The 27,594-nt window shown below is 33.6% G+C and overlaps 1 protein-coding gene, 2 long non-coding RNA genes and 2 pseudogenes across 4 annotated transcripts; 2 read left to right on the top strand and 3 right to left on the bottom strand.

The window, feature by feature from the left end:
- Nucleotides 1–4,231: 4,231 nt before the first annotated feature.
- LOC112751739 (uncharacterized) lies at nucleotides 4,232–5,884 on the bottom strand. The gene is made up of 2 exons (XR_003176486.2): nucleotides 5,213–5,884; nucleotides 4,232–4,693 (listed from the first exon to the last, which is right to left on the bottom strand). It is a non-coding gene; the product is annotated as an uncharacterized lncRNA (long non-coding RNA).
- A 1,438-nt stretch (nucleotides 5,885–7,322) lies between these two features.
- LOC112747284 (1-aminocyclopropane-1-carboxylate oxidase homolog 1-like) lies at nucleotides 7,323–8,962 on the top strand (annotated as a pseudogene).
- Nucleotides 8,963–9,093: 131 nt separating this feature from the next.
- LOC112751736 (1-aminocyclopropane-1-carboxylate oxidase homolog 1-like) lies at nucleotides 9,094–11,842 on the top strand (annotated as a pseudogene).
- Nucleotides 11,843–12,039: 197 nt separating this feature from the next.
- LOC112751737 (uncharacterized) lies at nucleotides 12,040–20,384 on the bottom strand. Of its 2 annotated transcripts, XR_003176485.3 has the most exons (4): nucleotides 20,259–20,384; nucleotides 19,864–20,157; nucleotides 14,315–14,479; nucleotides 12,040–12,705 (listed from the first exon to the last, which is right to left on the bottom strand). It is a non-coding gene; the product is annotated as an uncharacterized lncRNA (long non-coding RNA). The 2 variants fall into 2 exon arrangements; XR_003176484.3 differs by lacking the exon at nucleotides 20,259–20,384 and having other exon boundaries at nucleotides 19,864–20,244.
- A 5,128-nt stretch (nucleotides 20,385–25,512) lies between these two features.
- Nucleotides 25,513–25,953, bottom strand: LOC140179455 (deacetoxyvindoline 4-hydroxylase-like). The gene has a single exon (XM_072218353.1). The coding sequence runs from the start codon at nucleotides 25,951–25,953 to the stop codon at nucleotides 25,513–25,515; it is 441 nt and encodes a 146-aa protein (XP_072074454.1).
- Between the last annotated feature and the right edge of the window lie 1,641 nt (nucleotides 25,954–27,594).

Here is a 27,594-nt window from a genome sequence, read left to right as displayed (position 1 = left end):
TCAATAGAAAAAAAAAAGTTAAAATACAAGTGTAGCTATAATAAAGTCCAAAAAATCCATGTCACATAATTCATACCAAAAGCTAAAAATAATCAATAGAAATTAGTTAAAAAAATAATGTAATCACTGCTCAACATATATAAACTTTAATTTGTTCTTCCTCTTTTAATAATGTACCACTGCCCACCATATACAAAACAGAAAATTAAGCAGCACATTTAATAAAATATGATGTAAAGTTTGATGTTTATTTTTTTCTCCTTGAGGAAACAAAGTTGCTGAAATATGTAAATCAAGAAGACCAGAATAATAAAAAAATATAAAAAAAAAAAAAGGAAAAAAAGATGAGAGCTTGCATTAGAGAAAAAACAGAATTACAGACACAGTATGCGGATCAGCTCAGCTCAGATCAATATCCATGCCTACACAGTCCACTAACATTAATTTACTTGATTGGTAGACAAAAATTTTTTACCTGTGATTTTAATTTTTAAATGAGTTTTGAGACTAATAAAAATATTATAAGAAATTTACTTTTTAAGCTGAATTAGAAAGACAAAAATAAGTACCCCAGAAAGAGTGTTCATCAAAATTCAATTTCTTTTCCAAATTAGTTCGACATACAAGTAGTTTTGAGCCTGTACCAATAATTTCAAAGACTAATATGCCTGTCAGATTATTTAATAATTTCAATAGATGCATGAGCAAATTTTAAATGGACTCCAATTTATTACTATAAATAATTGACATGAACAATTATATCTATTAAAATATAAATTTATGTGAAGTGTCTATAATACATTTTTTTTTTTACTTTTATGTAATGTCAAGTTTTAGGGTGAAATTTAGTTATTTATAAGAGCAATTTTATACTTGAATAAGTATATGGAGCCAATGACTTAAGCGTATAATGTGTACAATGAAAGTTTAGGAAGTATTAGAGATATGACCATTAGTATTACATTGTCCTGTTAGGTTACGCTTTTGGGATGAGTGATTTCATGATATGGTATTAGAGTTCTAGATTCGAAAGGTTAAGAGTTTGATCCTTGGTGAATTCCAAAATCAGTTTAATTTTTTAGGATGAGTGATTTTATGACATGAGATGTTTATTATCTCTGGTATCCGGATGGTTATTCTGGATAGTATAGGTGCCCATTGTACACATTGTACACTTAGGTCATTAACTCCCTAACAATACTCAATTTATATGAACTAATTATACTCGTACAAAAATAATAGAACTGTTTTAGCTAATATGATGAGTCATACATAACAAACATAATATAGAGTTTTTAGTATTATCGAACAACAATAAACAATAAAAAATGCATTCTAAAAGACTATAAATGACTTTAATGATTACAATTTACATAAATTGCAGCTGTAAAAAACAAAATTGTAAGTAACAACCAAAATGACCAAAAGGAACGGCAATCTAAAACAAAACAAGAATTGATGGTTCCAATGAACTTAGAAGCAAAACAAATATTCAAACAAACTAGAGAAGTATTGGTGCATCTATATAACAGAGAAAAGGAAACAATTACAATAACACGAAATGAATAAATAAAAGAATGCAATGAAAGGAGAGGAACTTACAAATGAGAAGGAATTGTGAACGTTTATGGAAATGATGAGAAAGAGAGAAAAAGAATGTGTTGCGATATGGTGGAAGTGTAAGAAGCAGCAAAGGGGAATTTATAGGATTTAGGATTTGGTAACCGAGACAGGAAAAGTGTGCCTAGTAACACAAGTAGAAAAAGTAAGATTCTAATAAGAATGCTACCAATATAGTTAATCAATTAAAAATGCCACTAAACAGAGTTAAAATTCGCCAAATTTAGTCATGAATATGCTAAAAATTCTTTAAGTTTAACAAACAGTATGTTTCAATAATAAAAAAATACTTGTCTCAACTGGTTGAACTTGTTTTTTTAATAGCAATTTGAAAACTATTGATAAAATTATTTGACCTATATTAAGCAACTAAACAAAACTAATGCAAACTAATATATTATAAAAATTCAGATTCTCAAAAGTAGAATACATATATATATATATCCAAGCTTTTAAAGTAAGGCAAGATACTCCTATTTGATATCAACCTTTGGTTTAGGAAAAAGAATAAACACGTGGTATGCAAAAATTGAAAAGGTAAAAAATGAAGGATTAGAAGTCAAATTAGATAAAACATAAAATGAATAGAATTCTGAATAAAAAAAAATAGAAAAATCAAACGGAAAAGAGCAATTACTTTACCAAAACTACCGATCAATTTACACAAATTAGATATGAGGAACAAATTCAAGAGCAATTAGGTATGACGAACAAATAAAAAACTCTGAATTATAGAATAGCTTAATAAGAAGCCAAATAAAAAAATATTAATTAGAGAATAGATTTGAGAATATGAATACTTACTTTAATACGTATTAGTAATAAGAAGCTTGAATACAAAAATTTTGAAATCTCAAGCATCAAAACAAAAATTAAATCAGATGAAAGAATAAAAAATTTTGAAAGAGAAAAAAAAATACCTAACAAAACGAAGTTGATTTTGGAGCAGAAAAATGATATGAGATCTTAAAATTGAAGAATACGCAAATAGAAACTAAGAAAAGGATTTTATTGTTATTATGTGTAACAAAATCAAGATAAAAATTTATTAATATTATTTACAAATTAATTATTTATATATTAAATTTATTTATTTTCTCAATCCTATTTAATTTGAAATAAATTTAAAAATTTATATTCATATCAAAACATTCTTTTTCTTATACATAATTCTAATATATAAAAAATTATTTTCTATAATTTTATATTGAACATTTTTAATTATCTTTAATTTTATTATTATTTTAAAATTATTAATTTTTATTTTAATTATACCATCTCATCATATTATACACTATTTTTTTTTTTCACATATATAACTATTATTATCTTGCCGTTACTATTATGTTGCCTTGTTTTATTCTCCTTTTTTGTTTTCTTCTTCTATTAACCCCGACCGCAATCAATTATCACCATATTATATTACCATTATCGCAACTCTCATTTTTGTTTATCACTTTGATTCATACATATCCATTGTGTTAACTTTTGAGTTGTTAAAAATTTGTTAAAAGAATTATTTTTTTGTTTGATTTAGATATCTAGTTGTAATTATTATAAAGATACTTATTTTACATATATAACGTAAGAGTAATGAACAAAATGCGAATAATTGACTTTACTCGATAAAACTATTCTTTTCTCAAGCCTTTGAAAATACTTTTTAAGTTTACTTTAGAAAATTAAATTGCTTTCATTAAAATTTCTGAACTTAAAACAAAACTCATTTACAACAATAATTCTTAAATACTTTAATACGTAAACTAATAGTACCAGAGATCCAATTGAATACACAAGCAAGGCAGAATAAGACAACTAGCACAGTCACAGAGAAAATACAACAAGCAAAACACATCCAAATGTAAATACGCAAATAATATGATGCATGTTTGTCCTAAGTAGGTCATGAGTTTACGCGTCGATTGTCTACCTGCAACTTGACGTTACTCGGGGCGAACCCGAATTTGGTTTTTTTACCGTGACAGTCAGGAACAAGTATCATCATAGGTATGTCAATGAGGATATCTTGGCATTATGGTAGAAACAGGCTATCAGTTAGACGAACATTCTTACATTAGCAATTTGGCACAAAGGCCCATTCAATTAAGCAATATGCTATCAGTTAGGCAGACATTCCCGCTTTAGCAACCTTAGGCTATCAGTCAGGCGAGCACTTCCGCATTAACACTTTTCATTCTCTTTCCCTTTATTATGTCTCCACATTACCAATTACATACACACCTTCGCATCACCTGCATAAAAAAAAATTATAAGATTTTACATTAATTAATTTATTAATACATTCGAAATTCATGTAAAATAAAACTCATAATATTAACACTATTTATAATTTAGCATTTTAATTAATGATAAATCTGAATTTAGTTGTGCAAGTACTATAAAGAAGAAATAAAAATAGATCAGAGACAATTGCCTAAATGAGTATACTACTACTAGGATTCTCATCACTTTACAGAGTAAAATAATGCTTTCAATTTTTTTGGTGACTAAATAATGCTTTCATTTAACTCTCAAGGTTAATTTTATAGTACATCCAAATTATATTAATCTCTCAGATTCCAAATCAAATAAAATAATACCAAAAAAAAAATGAACACAAACGCATCTAAAATTAGGCATAAATTAAGTAATAAGTCACAATTGTACCCAAACAAGAAAAAAAAAAGTAGCCTGTTACATAACTTAATAGTTTTCTATATCATGAAGACATGAACACAACTTCAGGGATTTCAGAGTTCTTATTTCGTACTCAATTTGAGGAAATGCTGAAACTCTCAATTGTGTGTATGTATTATTATTATAGCTTGAAGTGTTCTAATGCAGAGACACCATTAAGTCCTTTTGCATAATAGTGCGTAACAAACTCCTTCACTGTGATATCTTTGTACATTGCAGGATTTTCTTCTGTCACCAACTCCCTTATTGGTCCATATACTTTTGAAGTCTCAGGTTCAAGATGCTGTCTAAAAAGGCATGCAACCGAAACTCGCAGACCTATTTTTTGAGCCAATACTCTGTGCTTCGAGCACACAAACTCATTGTTTGTGATCAGCTGTTAAAAATGTCGACACATAATTCACATTACCATAAAGTAGTGTGTAAAACAATATTATTATTATTATGTCTACACAAAAAATCAGTTACTAAAATTAGTCACTCCTAATAAGTAATAACTAATAAAATTCATATCATGAACTAAAATTAACTGTTAATGTATAGTTCAGCTTATGAGTCTTTTAAGTTCTTGAAAATAAGTTCTTGAATGTGTAGGGTCTGTAATAAGTTATAATTTATAAAAACTTAAGTAGTTATAGCAGTTAGGTTGGCTTAGCTTTGCTTAGTACAAGTGTATATATATAACTCTGCAATGTAACTCTTTATACACTTACAAAAGGTCTGAATGACAATTCACTTTCTACAAAGATTAGCTCTCACTCTTTCATTTGATTTTTCTCTATCTCTTAAGGTTTACATTAACTAACTACTAGTATGTCGTTGGAACCACTAGCATGATGGAGTTCTGTACTGTTCTTTCTACAAATAGAAAGTAGAAAGTAGAAACCATATGTACCTGCAGATTGAAGGGAGTTGGAGAGGATGAAGAGGCCTTGGAGCCAATACACAAGAGAGTGTATCCCTCCAATTAACCGCAGGACTTGTGTACAAATCCATGTTGGTGTTGTAATACACCATCCTCGAAATATCACGTAAATAGAATTCTCTCTTCACCTCAGGATCCTGCTCATCCAAGCATTTCATCAAGCATTTCATCCAAAACACACTGGAATGTCATGGTTCACCACTTGAAAGAACCCCCACTACTCACAAGCATCTTTCACCTTCTCAATGATCTCAATCCGTGAGCTAACTTGTTCATGCATTGATCCCAAGTTAATGACTGGAATAGTAACATTGTTATTGGTAGCAGAGGAAGATGTGTTAAGATTTTCATGAATGAAGATCCTTGGAAGCTTAGACAAACCGGCATCAACAAGGCCCTTCACACCTGCTTTGGACTCATCAAGAAGCTTAAGCACCCTTTGCCTGTCATAACCAGATTCGTGTTCTACTTTACTTCCTTCTTCATTAGTAGCCACCATGTTATGATACAAATTGCTGGTTGATATTGTGTAATTTGGACGGCACATTGCGGTGTCCAAATACTCTTTAAGTGTTATGACTGTTATCCATAAAAACACATGGTCAGTTTCTTTTTCCTCTACTTACCTTATCTCTCTAAATGTGGTTCTCTGCTTCTCAACAAGTTTTCTTTTCATTTACCACTATTTTAAATTTACCAACAGCTTACATCACGTGAGAGGTGAGACTAATAACAACCTTGGACAGCATTAGCACGTGCGATATGCCAATATAAAAAAAATTGAGTATATACCCATTTTGGTCCTCAAAGAATTTTAGACTGGACACTTTAGTCTCCAACTAAAATTAATTACTCGATTGGTCCCTAACAATTAACTCTGTCAGTTACTTAAGTTCTTTATTCTGTTAATTTTAACGGAGGACAAAATAGTCCCTGACAACTCTAACAGGAGACAAAATGGCCCCTTATCTCCTCTATTCGGAAACGACACTGTTCTCTCCCAATTTTCATCATATCTTACATAACACTAACAGTCTAACACTGTAACTTCAAACTATACAATGAACACTCTATAAATTTAATGTTCACAAGAAAAAAAAATCTCAACTTGTTCGCAACCAATTCATACTCAGGAAATTAATGCCTATGTCTCTCAACTAGTTGTAGTCTTCAATGGATCCCATGAATCTAGACAGCAAGTCTGATTTGTTAAGACTTGTTATCATCGTTATCATCTCCCTCCTCCTCTGCCCTAACATCTTCATGACCACATTGTCCACCACTCCGATCGCTTCCTTCAGCTTCTTTTCCGAACCAATGTTCAGTAATCGCTTCAGTTTCCATATGAGCGGCAACAGGGACATTGCTCGTTGTAATAGCTTGGATGCAAGGTCGAAACTGTCTGCCAACTTGGACTCCGGGAAAGAAGAAATGAAGCACTTAGTGTCTATTTCAAATGAGAATTTGCATATGATGTCGAAGGAGAATCTTCTCATAATGTCCTAATGGGTGATGTTATCAAAGACGTGGAAGTGGATGCTTTTGGTGGGTGAAGTGCAGAGAAGGTAGATGTACAAGTCACAAAGATTTAGGAAGTGTGCGGTCCATGACATGTTGAGGTAGGTGCGACACGTGTGACAATTACACGATGGCTTAATTTTGGAGTTAAAGAGGAGGAAGGAAACGATGGAAAAGAAGACTGTGAAGGTGAAGAAGGAGAGTATGAATGTTAGGATTATGCGAGATATGATAAAAATTGGGGAAGAACAGTGTCGTTTTCAAATAAAGGGGTCAGAGATCATTTTGTCCCTTGTTAGAGTTGTCAGGGATCATTTTGTCCCATGTTAAAGTTTTCAGGGACCATTTTGTTTTCCGTTAGAGTTGACGGAGCCAAGGACCTAAGTGACTGACGGAATTAATTGGTAGGGACCAATCGAGTAATTAATTTTAGTTAAAGACTAAAATGTCTGGTTTAAAATTCTTTGAGGACCAAAATGGTATATACTCAAAAAAATTTGTTACTTGATGAAGAGACCAGAGAGAGAGAAAGGTCAATCTTATAACACTCATCATTGTCACAGTGTCACAACCACAATGAATGTCGCCGGGGCCGGAAATCCCGCAATCACCGACCGCTTGAGACAATTGGAGGTTTTTGATGAATCCAGAGCCGGAGTCAAAGGGCTCGTTGACTCCGGCATCACCAAACTCCCACAAATCTTCATTCGCCCCCCGGAAGAGCTTACCGCCGGAGACCCGTCTCCGGGAGAACCAAAACCGACCCAGTTCAGGATCCCAGTCATCGACCTCAAGGATATCTCCGGAGACCGCGCCGGTGTAATGGCCGGCGTAAGACATGCGGCGGAGACGGTGGGGTTTTTTTAGGTGGTGAATCACGGGATCCCTGTGAAGCTTCTGGAAGAGACGCTGACAGCGGCGCGTGAGTTTCACGAGCTGGCACAGGAGGTGAAAAGAGAGTACTACACAAGGGAGATGATGAAGAAAGTGAAGTATGTTAGCAACTTTGATTTGTATCAATCAAAGTATGCTAATTGGAGAGACACACTGTTCTGTGTTATGGACCCTGAACCCCTTGATCCTCAAGAACTGCCTCACCCATGCAGGTAGGTAATTAGTAATTAATTCACTCAAAAGTTGGTAAACTAACTTTTTTTTTTGTTTCCATGGTTATAAACTAACTTTTACTTAGTTAACCTTAAGAAATTTAATATTTAAATTTATAATTTAAAATTTATAAATAAAATGATTTAAAAACGTTAATTAGCTGATGTTGGTTAAAAAAATTAGTTACGTAACATTAATCTTAGTTCAGAGTACATAACTACCTAGTTTAATTTGCAGGGAAGTGACAATGGAATATTCAAGGCAAGTGAAGGGTTTGGGGAAGGTGTTATTTGAATTGCTTTCAGAAGCACTTGGACTTAAGCCTGAGCATCTTGCAAGCTTCGATTGTGCAAAAGGGCACTCAATTTTGTACCATTTTATCCACCATGTCCTGAGCCAGAACTCACCATGGGAACTACCAGACACTCTGATCCCGATTTTCTAACTCTTCTGCTTCAAGATCACATTGGTGGCCTCCAAGTTTTGACCCAAAATGGTTGGATTGATGTGCCTCCTCTTCATGGAGCTATAGTAGTCAACATTGGAGATTTGCTACAAGTAAGTCCAATTCTTTTAAATTGAGTTGAAAATGCATGATTAGACTAGTACTACTAGATTTTAATTTATATGTTTCTATAATATGATACATACTACAGCTAATGTCCAACGACAAATTCAAGAGTGTGGAGCACCGTGTACTTGCAAATCATGTAGGGCCAAGAGTATCAGTGGCATGCTTTTTCACTCTTCATCTTCACCAAACGAGAAGAATGTATGGCCCCATCAAGGAACTCTTGTCCGAGGATAACCCTCCAGTGTATAGGGATACATCACTCAAAGACTTCATTGCTTACTATGATAGCAAGGGCCTGCGCGACCATGGCAATTCAGCTCTTTCCCATTTTAAGTTAATGGGTTAATTATGGCATGGAATCCCACTTAGATCAATACTTCATACTCATAAATAGCTCCTAACTTGGGACATAAATAAAATTATGTATGTTAAATTTTGACATACAAAGGAGAATTTGGGTCATATTTAGTTGAAAGATGAGTTGTCGTGGCTAAAATTATGAAATTTTACTACCACTAGAATAATGACTATTCACTATTTTTTAATTTTTATATTTTTAAATTTAAAATTAATTATTTAACCTATTTTAACAATTAGACATCTTTTAAACCCCATAACAAACCCTTAAATTTAATGATTTTCTTTTTTACATGACCAAACAAAATGGTTAATTTTATGACATTGAAATTATTTTAGAAGTCCAAAATATCATCTCTTCTCAAAAGCTATTTTGTCAGAAAATAAAATCTTTTAAGATTAGAAGCATTTTGCACTCTCCAACAATGTCTGTCGCCGGCACCGGCGGAGTTTCAACATCTTACAATCGTCTCCAGCAACTGAAGTCCTTCGATGAATCCAAAGCTGGCGTCAAGGGCCTCGTTGACTCCGGCATCACCAAACTCCCACAAATCTTCATCCGCCCTCCGGAAGAACTCGCCGTCGACAACCAGACTCCGTCCCAGTTCACGATTCCAGTCATCGACCTCAAGGGTGTCTCCGGAGACCGTTCCAAAGTGGTTGCCGCCGTCCGAGAGGCGGCGGAGACGGTGGGGCTGTTCCAAGTGGTGAATCATGGGGTGCCATTGAAGGTGCTGGAAGAAACGCTGACTGCGGCGCGTGAGTTCCACGAGTTGCTACAGGATGTGAAGGGAGAGTATTACACGAGGGATAAGATGAAGAAGATGAAGTATGGTAGCAACTTTGATTTGTATCGAACGAGGTATGCTAATTGGAGAGACACACTGTTGTGTGTTATGGGTCCTGATCCTCTTCATCCTCAGGAATTGCCTTTGGTTTGTAGGTTCGTAATATAACTTTGATATTCAGAATAACATTTTGCAATTAATTTATCAAGATTATGTATTTACTTATGGAAACTATTTTTATTCTCGATACTCGAATTGCGTATACTTGACTAGAAGATTATAATGTCTTGCTACCTTGGCTATAGCGACACTTTGGTCGGATGGGCTCTTATATGCAGCCATAGTTAATTATCAAATGACATCTCACTAAGTTGAGTTGGTTGACTGGAAAGCTCACCAGTCGGGTTCGAATTACGCATTGTGTATGCTGCTACTCATTAGCCAATAATAGATCAGAGTTCTGATTCACAACGGATTAGTTTTTGGTCTGCCAAGCACAGAGATATTGTAAGGAACCAAGGGAGGATATAAGTAGAAAGTTGTGGGTAGGGCTGGAAGTGAGCCGAGCTTAGCCGAGCTAGGCCAAGCTCAAGCTCGGCTCACGAAAATTGAGCTTGGCTCACGGCTCGACTCATTAACAATCGAGCTTATTTTTTAAGCTCAAGCTCGGCTCACCAAAAGCTCACGAGCTGGCTCGAGCTCACGAGCTGGCTCAAATAAGAGAAACATAGATACATAATTTATAATTTTATATCAATAAATTATAACTTATATATTTTTAAAAATATTTGAAAAGATCAATTTTGTATATTGTTTATCTATCAATAAATTATAAATTTTTTATTTATGTCCTATATTAAAATTATATGTAAAAAATAAATATAAATATTAAATAATTAAGATTGTTATAATATATATATAATCGAGCTAGCTCACGAGCTAATGAGCTGAGCTTATCCAAGCTCAAGCTCGACTCATTTAATTTATGAGCTCAATTTCAGGCTCAAGCTTGGCTCACAAGCTCACGAGCTTAGCTTATGGAGCTGTTAACGAGTCGAGCTCGAGCTGGCTCATGAGCTGGCTTGACTCACTTCCAGCCCTAGTTGTGGGATGTGAACTAATATGATTTAGGAAAATGTGATTTGATTTAGAGGGAACCAAAATTTTGGGTACTTATGCTGTATAGTTTAGCCATGAAATAAAACTGATTTGCAGGGATGCAATAATGGAGTACTCAAGGCAGATAAAGGTATTGGGGAGCCTTTTATTTGGATTGTTATCAGAAGCACTTGGACTGAACCCTGAATATCTTGAAAGCATAGATTGTGCAAAAGGGCATTCAATTCTGTGTCACTATTATCCACCATGTCCTCAGCCTGAACTCACTCTTGGCACTACCAAACACTCAGATCCTGGCTTTCTCACAATTCTGCTCCAAGATCACATTGGTGGCCTACAAGTTTTGTGGCAAAATCAGTGGATCAATGTTCCCCCTGTTCATGCTGCTTTGGTAGTTAACATTGGAGATATGCTACAAGTGAGTCCAATATTTTTCTAATCTATTAAAATCTTTCAGTTTTTATAGAGACATGATATTTCATTTCAACCCTATATTTGATCATTTTAAATCTCAATTGTTTGTTCTCTATATGACGCGTGAATCTTTCGTGGAATCAGCCATCGATACTGTTATTAAGTTAAGCCGCCTACATTACACCTTTTTGACAGGATGTTTATGCACTGGACTACCGTTTATGGCATGTGAATCCTTTCCAATAGACGCATAATTTATAATGTAACTAGAGCAAAATCATATATCCTGTAATAATCTTAATTTATGGTACCATTTGCAGTTGATATCTAATGAAAATTTCAAAAGCGTGGAGCATCGTGTTGTGGCAAACCATAGAGGACCTAGAGTATCAGTTGCATCTTGCATGCTTCTTCACTCTTGATAACTACCCATCACAAAGAATATATGGTTCCATCAAGGAGTTACTTTCACAAGATAACCCCCCTCTCTATAGGGATACATCATTACAAGATTTTAATGCTTATTACTATAACAAGGGACTTGGTGGCAATTCTGCTCTTTATCATTTTTTGTTGCAAAGATAAAATATGATATCACAAAATATGGTTTTAGAGAACATAATATAGGGCTCAAACACTTGCTGTATCAACATATCATATTCACATTTCTAAGGCTACTTAGAGATTAATGTATGTGGTCCAGAGTAGTATACTTGTTAGAAATAGCAATGTTCATCACTCATGATCACTCTACAGTCTCCATCAACAATAATCTATGCTCCCATAATCCTTCTCTCTTTATGGGGAAACATTATTGCAGGATTACAGAGCATACTTTTATGACAAAGCACTTGATGGAAATTCAGCTCTTTACCATTTTAAGTTACACGGATAGATATTAAGCATTATGCACCTGCATCTGAATGATATTAAGCACTGGTCTTGTTTTCATTATATTATAGTTATACTATATATATATTATGGTGCGATATGTGGTGGCCACAAATTTGCTGTGGCTATGATGCCTATGCTAGTTGCTACAATTATTTCTTTACACGTAAACAAAAAGGGATTTTTTTCCCTTCATTTTCTCACTGTTACACCCTCAACCTCAACCGTTCAACCATAGTTACCCGCAACACTTCTTTTGTTTTTTTTTCTGGACAAGGCCTTGGCCAAACCCGACCCAGACTAGAAACCAATCGTAACCTGAACACCCCGACCCGGAATCCAAACGGTAACCCCTCCAATACTATAACACATTTTGATCTCTAGCTCCCTCTTAACGGATCTTCATGCGGGAGCAGACCATTGGTGGTGCATCCATGGTGACTTGACTCCCTCCCGCCGACGTGGTTCAATTCATTCCTGTGTGTGCTATGTCGCTGCTGTTACCATTGAAGTCCTCGGTCCTCTGTTGCGGTCCTTGTCCTTGTCGAATGTTTTCGTAGAGAACTTAACCACACTAAAGAACACTCCATTTGTCACCATCTGATTGAAGAGTCAACTCATAGTCACCGTTAGCCACCATAGCCACGGGCACCAGAGACGCAGCCATTATATGTATATTTTAAAAAAAATGTTTCCTGAATAAGCATATATATTATTACCATAATGCTATTGATTGATATTAATAGATCATAAGTTTGAGCGTGGCTTTCTAAAGCTGCAAACATACGCTCTGCCTCTGTTTTTACGACATCAATTAATATTGATTTTTGAAAATAAAACTATAATAGCTCCAAAAATGTTGAAATGGAAAATCAAATACTTCTAGACAATACCAAAATAATAATAATAATAATAATAATAAACAAAAAATTTCCAGACAAAACCATATTTGGGCCACTATAAAGTTTTGTTTTTGGAGATTGGACCTTTCAATCTTAAATAAAACTGGGTTAGACTTGGATCATGTCAGATGACAGTCTGGTTTTTGTGTTAAGAAACAAAAATCAGTTTTATAAATCTAATTGTGTTAGCTGGGTTTATTTTAATGTGTTGGGTAAAGACCAAGATGTAAATGGAAGTAGTATATTTTTAAGTTTCTAACACTGATAAAGTCCAAAAAAAAAAAAGTTTCCAGCAATCAGCAACATATCATAGTTACATTTGAGTTTATAAACACTGATAAGCAGCGGAGTCCTAGACCAAGTGTTGATGATATTGCCTCTTAATCAAGCTACACCAAATTCAACTTCCAGCTGAGACTGGGACTGATAACATTTGAGTTTATAAACTTTTATATTTGTCTTGCAGGAATTGGTATTGATATTTTACTGGGAATAAGTAAAAACGGCTTACATTTTAGTTGTATTTGATGATACATCAGTAACAGTTACAGATATTTTTTTTACAAAATGGATGGCATTTTTAATACTTATAAATCCAATCTAATGAGTTATGGACCACTGATCGAATAACACGTATGTCATTTCTTGACCCAAAAAAAAGCAAGAATAACAGGTGATTTAACTAAGCCATAAAAACTTTATTGAAATAGAGCACATATAAGAGAATATGAGTAATAATTATTAATGATTATATTTCTAAGTTTCTCGAGTTAGATATCGAGTGAATAGATCCCATTATAGGTATGCTTGGTTTAATATTTGTTTTATATTAGAATTATTTCTTTTGAGAATTAATAAGGATCAAATTTTAAAGTTGTTTAATTTAAAAACTTAAATAATATATCTTAAAATTATTTATTCTAAAAACATAAGGAGAACATTGAATTTGTCCTCTCTGTGTTAGAACTAACGTGGTCAATAAGAAGTGTATATCAGTACATGTAATGGTCAATTATACGGTAAACAGATTAATCTATAGAAAAATAAAGATATTTCGTAAATGTAGATTCAGCTTGACACATAATTTCTGTGATAATTGAGATTCATGATTGTTGTCAATGAGAAACAAAAATATCACAGTTAGCCAGATATAGGCGTGGAATGGCTCAACTAGTGAGCCGCACTGTGCACGAGGCCATAGAATATCCGTTACGTGAATACTATGAGGTAGGAATAACTGTTGCTTATGGGCCTGGTTGAATATGAGTTTGGACTTTGGAAAAAAGGGATCTTGTTTATTTTCTTTTATTAACGTTCGTCTGTTTGTGGACCCGTAATATATTTTTTTTCATTGACCATAGGAATAATGCGAACGATTTTAATTTGTTGTATTATAACTTACCAGAATAATGTGAAGCCGGACAAATAATAATGATAATAGCTCTCGACCGTTTGCACCTATTCTTTTCGTACAAGTGAACTTCCAACTTCAACCAGCAATCATAAATACCACCGACGACCCTGCGGAACAGTCCAAGAGGATCACTCAGTCCTGGAAGAGCAAGGCCTGTTACAGAAGAATGTTAAAAAAATCAGAACAAAAGCAGAAGGATTTACGGGAGACCAAATCCTTGTGCCAAGAGATGAGGAGTGGATGCATGAACAACATGGCCAAAAAGAAACACAATGGAAAGGGAGATCTTTCGCTCAAATAGTAAGAGAGGGCCCAAGAAAGAAATTTCTGGAGGAAGACCTAATAGAGAAGGATGCAGAAGATGAAGAAATGATCAAAGAAACTAATGAAAACGCATACAATCAGAACACAGATGTCAGAGTAGAAAAAATTGAAAATGGGCTTTTCAATATTGTCATTGATAAAGTCAGTGAAAGAAGATTATGGAAGATTTGGTGGAATACTCTCATAGTAAAATTACTAGGAAAGAAAGTGGGGTATGCTGCAATGAAACGAAGACTAGAAGCTACGTGGAGTAAAAAAGGGGGTATTGAAGTGATTGACTTGGGAGAAGAGTACTATATATCTTGTTAAGCTGTATGCAAGTGAGGACTTCGACCATGCATTACTAGAGGGCCTTGGAAGGTCTATGACCATTATCTTACCGTGAGATTATGGGAACCTAACTTTAACCCCCAACTAGCAACAATTGACAAAGTGACGGCATGGATAAGGCTACCTAGACTTCCGATTGAACTATATGATAGAAGCATTTTAAGACAAATTGAAAACCTTGTTAGAAGGACGGTAAAGGTAGATAACAACACAGCTAAATTGTGCAGGAAAAATTTGCTACTTGCTAGACTCTGTGTAGAAGTGGATTTGACAAAGCCTCTTCTAGGAAGATATCTCATTAATGGGAGGGAATATAGAGTGGAATATGAAGGCATCTATCAAATATGTTTCAGCTGCGGGAAGGTGGACCATGATAAAAAAAATTGTCCAAATAAAAAGGAATTAACCAATGAAAATGGGGCTCAAAGCAATACTAATAAGGGAGTAAGTAATGAAATGCCTGAAGAAATGAATCAAGAAAATCGCCAGGGAGAAGGAAGCAAAAAAAAAGGAGGATACTGCAAAGGAGAAGCAAATTGCAACAGATGCACATGATAGGTTTGGGGAATGGATGGTGGTCCAAAAGCCCAAAAGGGAAAAGAAGATCCTAAAGGATGGTGTTAACCAAAATGAAGCAGAGACGAGTAAAGCAAGGGGACAAGAAATAGAATCAAATAACAGATCAAGATTCATTGTTCTACAAATAGAGGAAACATCATATGAAGAACTAGAGCAACAAAAGGAAAAAGACAGCAACAACAACAAAGAAAAGGAGACCATTGGTAAAAGTAGAGGCAAAGAAAGAGCAAAAAATGATTCATCTAAAGGAGCAAGAACCATAACAGCAAATAAAAAAGGAAAAGAGGTGGTGACAGACAACACAAATTCAAACCAAAATCAAAGCATACCAACACCAACAGAACCAAGAGCAAGGATCCTAACAAAAAGCACCAAAGATACAACAACCATAGAAGAACCTCAACAAATCAAAAAATGAAAAGGAGAATGCCACTATGAGAAAAATTGGATGGTGGAAGAAAATACAGCTCTTACCATCATGGAGGAATGCATTGAATCCTCAATTCAAGACCCACACAACAAGGGCAGACCACCTGACTTTATGCCAAGTGAAATGGAGACAGAAGAGGGAGGCATGGACCCTGTGCAGAAGCTTGTGGAAGGAATAGACTTCACGACACCACAAATCAGTGCCACAAATGACACTGATATGAATATGGACTAAGCTTTTTTCTCGGTTCTGCTTGGCTGAGTTTTTTTATGGTTTATTTTGGTTGTTGGTTTTTTCATTTTCCTTTTTTGTTTAATGAATTGCTTAATTTGAAATGTCAGGGGAGCAGCAGGTAATGCTTTCAGGAGAAACTTTCAAGAACATGTATAGACATCATAGGCCAGACTTAATTGTTCTGCTTGAGACTAAATGCAGTGGAAGTACTACTACTACAGTTATACAACAACTTGGCTTCAAATATCACATCGTAGAAGAAGCACAAGGATTTGTGGGAAGCATATGAGTCTGCTAGAATAGGGATGACCTTTATATCAATGCCATAGAGAACCATGACCAATATATACATGTCAAAGTTCAAGAGCCCAATGTCAGAGAATAGTATTTTACGGCCGTCTATGCCAGCCCTCATAGTCAGATTAGGAGAAATGTATGGATAAAGCTTAGGAATATTGCAAACTCAATGGAAGGGGATTGGCTCATAGCAGGAGACTTCAATGAAATAAAGGACACTACTGAAAAAAAAGGAGGGTCAGCAACGGGCAGAAGTACCTGTAATTTATTTGTCAATTGGATTAATAGTTGTGGACTTATTGATCTAGGTTTCGTGGGATCTAGATACACTTGGCGAGGACCTAAGTGGGAGGGACTGGATAGAGTTTTCAAGAGGCTCGACAGAACTCTATCTAACTCATCTTGGAGAACTAGATTTAGCGAAGCCAAAGTTGAGATCCTTGCTAGAACTAATTCGGATCACCATCCTCTTCTTATTAAGATGGCCAACGACCTCAATAGTAGGAGAGATAGACCATTCAGATTTGAGGCTATGTGGGCATCTCACCCAGATTTCAGGCAATGCTTGGAAGATAGTTGGGTGAACAATAATCCACTCTTGAACACTCTTGATAATATGAGAAACGATCTGACTGAGTGGAATAAGAACTGCTTTGAAAATATTTTTAGAATAAAGAGAAGAATCTTAAACCGGATTGCGGGGATTCAGAGAAGTGCAGATTATGGAAAGAATCCTTATCTTGATGAACTTGAACAGAAACTCAATAAGGATTTGAACGGGATTTTAGACAAAGAGAAAATCTTTTGGCTCCAAAAATCTAGAGAAAAATGGATTGTGGAGGGAGATAGGAATACTAAGTTCTACCATACTAAAACCATTATTAGAAGGGGAAAGAACAGAATCCTAAAACTTAAAGACAACAACGGAAGATGGATTGAAGAAAAGGAAGAACTAAGAAATCATGTCATTAATCATTTTAAAGATTTCTACCAAGATGAGGTAATGACTGTTCCCTTTAATCTATTACAATTTTCTCTGCCTAACTTTAGCCTTTTTGAATGCAGGAATCTGAGCAAAATTCTAGATGAGGCGGAGATTAGGAAAGCGCTTTTTAGCATAAGATCGCTAAGAGTCCCAGGAAGTGATGGGTTTCCAGCGCTGTTATAAAAGAATAATGAGGACTTAATGAAGGGAAAGGTTTGCGACTTTATCACTATGTGTTGGAAGGAGCCAGATATCATCAAACATGCCAACATAACCCTGATTGCACTCATTCCAAAGCTGAACAGTCCTGATACTATTAACCAATTCAGACCTATTGCCCTATGTAATGTGAGCTACAAGATTATGGCCAAGATCATAACGAAAAGAATCAAGCCCCTCTTAAATGACCGGATTTCAATCCATCAGTCAAGCTTCATCCCAGGAAGGAAGATACAAGACAACATCCTTATAGCTAAGGAAATTATGCATTCTATGAGAAAGATGAAAGGAGAAAAGTAATTCATGGCCATCAAAGTTGACTTTGAGAAGGCTTATGACAGGTTTAATTGGAATTTCATCAAGTAAAGACTCAACGAATTTAAAATGCCAGAGAAGATGACTGATATTATCATGCAATGTGTCACCACGGTTACCTACAATGTCCTTTGGAATGGAAGTAAAACAGTGGAGTTGTCCTAAAAGAGGAATTAGGCAAGGGGATCCTATTTTTCCCTATCTTTTTGTGATCTGCATGGACAAGCTATCACATCTCATAGAAGAACATGTCCAGCAGGGAGAATGGAATTCGATAAGGGTGGGAAGACAAGGGCCTAAGATCTCTCATCTAATGTTCGCATACGATTTACTTTTATTTGCAAAAGCTACCCAAGAACAAATGCACAAGATCAACTACATCATGGAGATTTTTTGCAAAGCGTCAGGCTTAAAGATTAACAATAACAAAACCTCTATAGTCTTTTCCAAGGGAACAACACTACCATCTAGGAGAAAAATTGGAAGCATTACTGGCTTTAGAGAAGAAAGAGAGCTTGGCAAATACCTAGGAGCTATTGTTACAAATAGTAAGAGCAAAAAAGAGAAGTTCAAGGTCATGGAAAGAGTTAGCAGCAAACTCAAGGGGTGAAAAAGTAAATGCCTTTCTTTAGCGGGGCGAATAACTTTAGCACAGTCTGTGCTTAGTCCAATGCTATACTACCAAATGCAACATGAGAGAGTTTCAAAGGGTATTTGCAACAGTGTTAAAAAAATGCAACGCAGCTTTATTTGGGGTGATGTTTCGGAGCATAGAAGAATGCACCTCGTTAATTGGAAAACCCTCTGCCTTCTTAAGCATGAGGGTGGGCTGGCATTCAGAAAGCTGTCAGTTATGAATGACTCGTTTCTCCTCAAAATTATCTGGTACATTAAGGAGAGAACAGACCTCTTATGGGTTAAAGTATTGCTGCACAAATATTGCGAAGGAAGACATATAGATGATAGTATACAGGCTAGAAAGGGGGATTCTGATTTGTGGAAGGAACTCTTAAAATTGTGGCCAACCCTTCAAGCGAACACAACACAACATATTGGTAATGGACTGACAACAAATTTTTGGAATGATAATTGGGTGGAAGGGGAAGGAGTGTTGCGCCAGTTAGCCCTGGAGCCAGATATAGATATTAATAGTCTTATTTGGCAGTGGACAGATAATAGAGGAGGATGGAATACTGATAAACTCAGAAGAAACCTATCGGAGAGCACTGTTCAGAAAATCACAACTATGCTACCTCCTGCTCAGGACAGAGAAGATGATAGAGGAAGTTGGAAACACACTGTAGATGGTGATTTTTCAGTGGCATCAATATATAAGGCGCTGAACAATTGGACTAAGTCAACCAGGAACATGTGGATGCATCTGTGGGATTGGAAGGGTCACCAAAGAGTAAAAATATTTTTCTGAATTGCAATGCATGGAAGACACTAACAAACCAGAGGAGGGCGATAATTTTTGGAGGAAATGGAGACTGCAACCATTGTCAAGGAACTCCAGAGGAGCTGATACATGTCTTGAGGAATTGTCCGAAGGCCTCTACAATTTGGGTAAACCTTCTTAACACTAGTGAAATTTCTAGATTTTTTGCACTTAATTGGAGGGAATGGGTGGAGAAAAACTTAAAAAATTAATTCAGGCAAGTCCAAGGAATGGAATGGAAAGACATATTCATCACTACTTGTTGGTGATTATGGTACTAGAGAAATAGAAAAATTCATGATGATAATTACAGAAGACCAAACAAGCCACATATAGAGATCATCAAACAAGCAGCAGAATTCAAACAAGCAATGGAGAAAGCTTACCTGAAGGGGCAATCGAATAAGTGAAGAGAGGCACACATTCGGTGGGAACCACCTTCGATGGGCTGGGCAAAAATTAACACTGATGGGACTCAACAAGGACTCAACGACAGGGCAGGATGTGGCGGTCTCATTCGAAATGATGAGAAGAAGTGGGTGGCGGGCTTTACTCACAACATTAGGTGCGGAACAACTTTCAAGGCCGAACTATGGGGGATCGTCCAAGGCCTGAACCTAGCCTGGGAGTTGGGGTTGAAGCAAGTGATTCTGGAGAGTGACTCTAATGCTGTCATTAACCTAGTAAATGGAGAGAAATGTCATGAAAAATATCCCAACTCTCTAGTAAGAAAAATTTTTGAGATGAAAAGAAGAAAGTGGAGAGTTTTTTTTGTACATACATATATAAGGTAATAGGAGTGCTGATTGCCTGGTAAAAATGAGTATACAGTTGGAGGAGGATTTTTTGTTTTGGAATAATCCTGCTGATTTAGTTACTACCCTCTTGGAGGATGTTAGAGGGACTACCTTACTCCACCTTATTTGTAATTAGTTTTCTCTTTTTTGGACTTTAGTCCCGTTTCAATACCAAAAAAAAAATTTGAAGCCGGACAATAATAATAATAATAATAATAATAATAATAATAATAATAATAATAATAATAATAATAATAATGTGAATCCTAACCATATTATATATATATATATATATATTAATATATATATATATATACTAAAACTGAGTTTTTTCCTATCTAATGGAAGTGAAGTGTCAATTTCTCATAAATTCATTTTTCCGCCAAAATAAATGCACTATTTTCTCTTCTAAATTTATTTTATAAAAATATCTTTATTATAATTATACTATAATTAGCATTTAAGTAATAATGCATAATTATACTAATTTAGGAAAATATCTTTATTATAGTTATATAAAATTAATATTTAATACATTATTAAACTACTTATTAATTATCAATCAAAAATATTTTTAATAATAATAATAATATGATATGATAATTATATGATAATGGCACCAGTTATTAATAACCAACTTATATTTCTCTAAATAAATTTATTTTATAAAAATATTTTTATTATAATGCATAATTATACTAAATTAAGAAAATATTTTTATTATAATTATATAAAATCAATATTTAATGCATTATTAAACTAATTATCACTCGAAAATATTTTTAATCATTTTAATTATATTGATTTTAATTATATTGATACAATTCTAATTCTTATTCATTATCCAATGATTTTATTAATGGCAAGTTGTTACCTTAACGGTGATCCATTTATAATAATAATAATAATATGGTATGATAATGATATGAAGTTGGTCGCGGTTCATGATAAAAAAATAAGAGTAAAGTATCGTTTTTGTCCCCAACGTTTGGGGTAAGTCCCAAATTTGTCCCTAACGTTTCAATCGTCCTATTTAAGTCCCTAACGTTTCAAAATTGACTCAATGTTGTCCTGCCGTTAGGGATCCGTTAACAGAATTGACGGTAGGACAAAATTGAGACGATTTTGAAACGTTAGGGACTTAAATAGGACGAAAACGTTGGGGACAAAAATGATACATAGAAATAAATTTTAATTTTATCCTTCAATAATATAAATTTTTTACTATACACAATATTCAATTATTTTTTAATCAGATCTAAGTAAATTACACTTAATCATATTACTTTCATTCTAACTAAATTAATTTTTTTTATAATTTTACTCTTAAAGATTTTTAGTTATCATGAAATATTTGTAGAATGATCAGTATATAAACTTGTGGAAAAGAAAAAGATAATATATATACAATAAAATATAAATTATATCTTTTGTCTCTAATGTATCAAAATTCTTTAAAATTATAAAAAAATAATTTTATTTAAAATAAAAATAATATGATTAAGTGTAATTTACTTAGATGTAATTAAAAAATAATTGAATATTATGATTATTGAAAGATAAAACTGAATGAAAAATTATTTTTATGTATCATTTTTGTCCCCAACGTTTTCGTCCTATTTAAGTCCTTAACGTTTCAAAATTGTTTCAATTTTGTCCCGCCGTCAATTCTGTTAACGAATCTCTAACGGAAGGACAACATTAAGTCAATTTTGAAACGTTAGGGACTTAAATAGGACGATTGAAACGTTAGGAACAACTTTGGGACTTACCCCAAACGTTGGGGACAAAAATGATATTTTACTCTAAAAATAATTATTTTAATCATGATATAATGATATGATAAAATCATATAATTTTAACAAAACAAATATATGATGTATAATTAACATAAATAATAAAAAAATACTTTAATAATAACTAATTTACATAATAAAGCCTATATATAGAATTTTTTGTGGTACATGAGTCTAGATCTGAGAGTCAATTCATTTTCTTTAAATTTATTATTCTTCTTTTATTACTTCATAGAATGTATTCTTCGTTCATCGAAATTGATTCTTTTAAAGTACAATTTATAATTTTGTATAATATTTTTTATATACTCATTTTATTATATTATTCTTTTGATAATTTAATGATTTTTCTTAGGGGCCTGCTACACATACAAGTAAAAAGGCCGTACAAGTTTTACAAGTTATCAGCCCAAACTTCATTAACACGCGCATTAACTCATTTTGAATGGAGCGTAACTACACGCGCCCCACTCAAACGGTTCCTCTTCGTCTTCTTCTTCTTCTTCTCTTCTTCTTCTTCTTCGTCTTCGTCTTCGTCTTCTTCTTCTTCCTCTTCCTCTTCCTCTTCCTCTTCCTCTTCTTCTTCTTCGTTTTTTTTTCGATTTTCATGGTTTCTAAAATTCTTTTTCTTCTTCTTGCTGCACGTTCTTCTTCCTCTTACTCTTCTTCTTCTCTTTTTCTTTCGTTTCTGCAGGTTCTTCTTCCTCGTTTTCCTCTTTTTCTTCTTCTTCATTTACGTCTTTTCTCTCTGTTTTCTCTTTTTTTTCGATTTTTCATGGTAAAATCGTTTTTGAAGAAGAATAAGCAGCAGAAGATGAGGAGGAGAAAGAGAAAGAGTTCTGAATTATGCATAAGATGTACTTCAACGAATTTTGGTTTGGGTGAATTCTTGTAACCGTTTGGGTGTATTTTCTGTAATTCTTTGGGTGTATTTCTGTAATCATTTGGGTGTATTTGAGTGATATATGACTGATATCTATGGGTGTATCTGACTCATATCTATGGGTGTATCTTACTGATATCTATGGGTGTATTTTTCATTTCAGAAAAAATGGCAGGCAGAAACCAAGTTGAAAAAAATGTAAGAACAAATATATGTCTTCGATCAAATCAGTTTTTCATAATAGAAATATATCTAACTCTAATTTTGCTTTGTTTACAGCAAATCAAGGACCTAAAGTGTGTAACCCATCTGTTGAGTGAGAAATTCAGAAATATGAGCGAGGAGAAGTGATGCAATAAGACTGTCCAGGCCATCCTCATTGTTATTGAGTCCATTTTGTCAGATAGATTCTAATGATATTGTCACTGATTAATGTAACTGTTATATACTCTTGTAAGAAATTGAACACATGGTGTAAATATATTTGATCCAATTATAAGTAAATTTTTTTTTCATAATTAAACTCTCTCTGGTGTATTCAAAATGTCTGATTTACAGGTACTATAATATGAAGTGGTGATCCAGATAGATTGGAACCCATATACGACGGTCTGCATAGAGATCTGCATAATACACCCAAACACAGACTACAAATACACCCGATAAAAAATTAAATTTACACCTCTACTGCAGATTTTAACCCAACACTACCTGAAAGCCACTTGTTGTCCACAAGACCAAAATTAATTAAACTCTCTCTGGTGTATTCAAAATGTCTGATTTACAGGTACTATAATATGAAGTGGTGAACCAGATAGATTGGAACCCATATATGACGGTCTGCATAGAGATCTGCATAATACACCCAAACACAGACTATAAATACACCCGATAAAAAATTAAATTTACACCTCTGCTGCAGATTTTAACCCAACACTACCAGAAAGCCACTTGTTGTCCACAAGACCAAAATTAATTAAACTCTCTCTGGTGTATTCAAAATGTCTGATTTATAGGTACTATAATATGAAGTGGTGATCCAGATAGATTGGAACCCATATATGACGGTCTGCATAGAGATCTGCATAATACACCCAAACACAGACTATAAATACACCCGATAAAAAATTAAATTTACACCTCTGCTGCAGATTTTAACCCAACACTACCTGAAAGCCACTTGTTGTCCACAAGACCAAAATTAATTAAACTCTCTCTGGTGTATTCAAAATGTCTGATTTACAGGTACTATAATATGAGTGGTGATCCAGAACTCCAAATAGATTGGAACCCATATATGACGGTCTGCATAGAGATCTGCATAATACACCCAAACACAGACTATAAATACACCCGATAAAAAATTAAATTTACACCTCTGCTGCAGATTTTAACCCAACACTACCTGAAAGCCACTTGTTGTCCACAAGACCAAAATTTAGCAGAAAATCATTCCAATTCCTATCAAATGAGTCTTTGCTACGAGGGTTTCATTTTTCCTCTTTGCTACATGTAATCAATTGATTCTTAATCTCGTTTTCCTTCCTATTTGTGCTCCACTTCGCCCTGATTCAGCTGACAATCTGAGGTTGAATCATCTATTATCTTCAAAACGAGTTCAAACTTTGATTTCAGAAACCAGAAAATCAAAAAGAAAACGAAGCTGGAGTTACAGAGAGAAGAACTAACGTCAATGACGAAGAACAAACCAATGAGAAAGGAGAAGAAAAGAACGATCGAAAAACCATGGGAAGACGCGCGAGAAGAAGAACGATGAAATTTGGAAAGAAGGAAAACAAAGAAGGAAACAAATCTTTTAAATTTGGTAGTTATACAAACGCGGGATCTTTGTATAGCGCGTGTAAGTAACGTAGGAGTTGCAACGCGTTTTAGTGGATTAGGCGTTAATAAACTTGTAATAGTTACAAGCCCTAATCGCTTGTATACTGAGCTTTTCCCTTTTTCTTATTCCAACTTTTTCTTTTCGTTTAATATTTCAGTGCGATTGTCTTTTGTTATAATCGATTATAATTCATCACATCCATAAAATACCTCATCGAGTTATATTCACTGATTTGAATTCTAACTACATGAATGTAAGCGTAAAAAAAAACAGTAAATTCTATTTTACCGAAGAATGGTTGAATCTATTCATATATTATGACCAACTTAATGAGATGTGGAAGGAGCTTGATTTTTTATTAAGGAATTGTTTTTTTAACTAACTACTAGTATGTAGAGTGTATCCCTCCAATTAACCGCAGGACTTGTGTACAAATCCATGTTAGTTGATGTTGTAATACACCATCTTCAAAAGGTAGCTACTCCAATGAAAATTTAATGATTATCATTATGTGAAAATATATCATTTTGACTATTGGATGATAGATTGTAGGGCTTGATTTTATTTGAAGTAAAAGTATTACCTTTATTTAAAGTGTTGCTAAATAAATAAGTTACACTTTTTAAACAAGAATCAACATGAGAAGATGTTTTTGGCATCTTCATGAGAGTAGTTACCTCCTCAAAATATCACGTGAATAGAATTCTCTCTTCACCTCAGGATCCTACGTACTCATGAAATCTGCGCATCCCATCAAGCATTTCATCCAAAACACACTGTGGAATGTCATGGTTGACCACTTGAAAGAACCCCCATTTCTCACAAGCATCTTTCACCTTCTCAATGATCTCAAGCCGTGAGCTAACTTGCTCATGCATTGATCCCAAGTTAATGACTGGAATAGTAGCATTGTTATTGGTAGCAAAGGAAGATGTGTTAAGAGTTTCATGAATGAAGATCCTTGGAAGCTTAAACAAACCGGCATCAACAAGGCCCTTCACACCTGCTTTGGACTCATCAAGAAGCTTAAGCACCCTTTGCCTGTCATAACCAGATTCGTGTTCTACTTTACTTCCTTCTTCATTAGTAGCCACCATATTATGATACAAATTGCTGGTTGATATTGTGTAATTTGGACGGCACATCGCGGTGTCCATATACTCTTTAAGTGTTATCCATAAAAACACGTGGTGAGTTTCTTTTTTCCTCTACCTTATTTCTCTAATGTGGTTCTTTCCTGCTCAACAAGTTTTCTTTTCATTTACCACTGTTGAGAATTTATTAACCTTTTTTATGTTTGCCGCTACTCACATGATGACTCATTTGATGTCCTCACGTGAATGATCACACGTACCTTGTACTTAGTATATACATAAAAAAAAATATCTTTTTTTTTTAAAGATATTTTTTAGTACTTAACATTTAATATATATAAATAATTAAATTATATTATTTTTATCAAAATTGAATATTTAACTAAAAAATCGATAAATTAAATCTTGAATAAAGTTAAATTAATATTTTTTTTTATAAAAAATAACTACAATATTTTTGTTATAAAAAATAATAAATATTCTTTTATATATATATATATATATATAATATGAGCATTTTAGTCATTTTTTATAATAGAGTATTATAGTCATTTTTAAAAAAAAAAGGATATTAATTTATATCGATTTAAAATTTGGTTTATTGATTTTTTAGTCAAATTAATTAGTTTGTTCGATCTAATTATGACAGAAATATGTAATACGATTTAATCGATTACATATGTAAAATTTTAATTAAAAAATATCCTTAAAAAAAAGGTTTAGGCGTCTTTATTAAGAATTTAAGATAGCTCTCTATCATTAATTAAGATAAACATGTGGTCAAATCGATTTTTTTTTATTAATATACTGGTTGGTCTGGTTCAAAATGACAAAAAATTGGTTCAACATATACCTGGTTCGCTGGTTTGAAAAATGAGAAGAATTAAATAATAAAGTGAGGTTTTTAACAGTGATGCATGTCCAAAAACAATAATCTTTGTTCTAATACACAAATTACAATGGCCCAAAAAAAACACAGAGATTGCAGTGGCCCATAAAAATACCCAGTTATGTAATTAGTTATTTGCCTTATTTATTATGCCCGAAACAATAAATTTAGATTAATACATTAAATTAGTCTGTAAAAAATGTTTTAGACAAAAAATTATTATAAATAAATTTTAATTATTAAATAATTATTTTATTAGATAAATTAATTTTTACATTAAATTCTGGAAAAAGGTTAGATGATGACATGATAGGTTAATGTCACATGTCACAAGATAATTAGTCGCTGAAAATATACATATAAGTCATTTTCATTTTTAAAATTTTAAAAATTAATCAAATTAGTCCTTATATAAATCTCTATTATTTTTTCTTCGTAATATTAAATTCTTAATATTTTTAATACTATTAATTTTAGGCTTAATTATTTTATTGGTTCCTAAAGTTTTACCAAAATTTTAATTCGGTCTAATACTTTTTTTGTTTTCAATTAAGTTCCTACACTACTTTTAATTCTATAATTAGGTCATTTTCATATCAAAAATATTAAAATTAACAGAATATTTTTTTTAAAATACATGTGGTCAAATATCTAGTTTGGTTTTTAAGAGTGAAATCTCAAAATAATCCTTGAACTTGCACTCAAACTTTAAATTGATCCTTGAAATTAATAATTACTCAAATTCGTCTCCGAAATTATCTTCCGGGACTCATAGTAATCCCTAAATTAATTTCCGTCCATCCTTGCCATTGAAA

This window comes from Arachis hypogaea, chromosome 15, assembly GCF_003086295.3.
Source record: "Arachis hypogaea cultivar Tifrunner chromosome 15, arahy.Tifrunner.gnm2.J5K5, whole genome shotgun sequence".
Taxonomy (NCBI): domain Eukaryota; kingdom Viridiplantae; phylum Streptophyta; class Magnoliopsida; order Fabales; family Fabaceae; genus Arachis; species Arachis hypogaea.
This window is presented reverse-complemented; position numbering and strand designations above follow the sequence as displayed.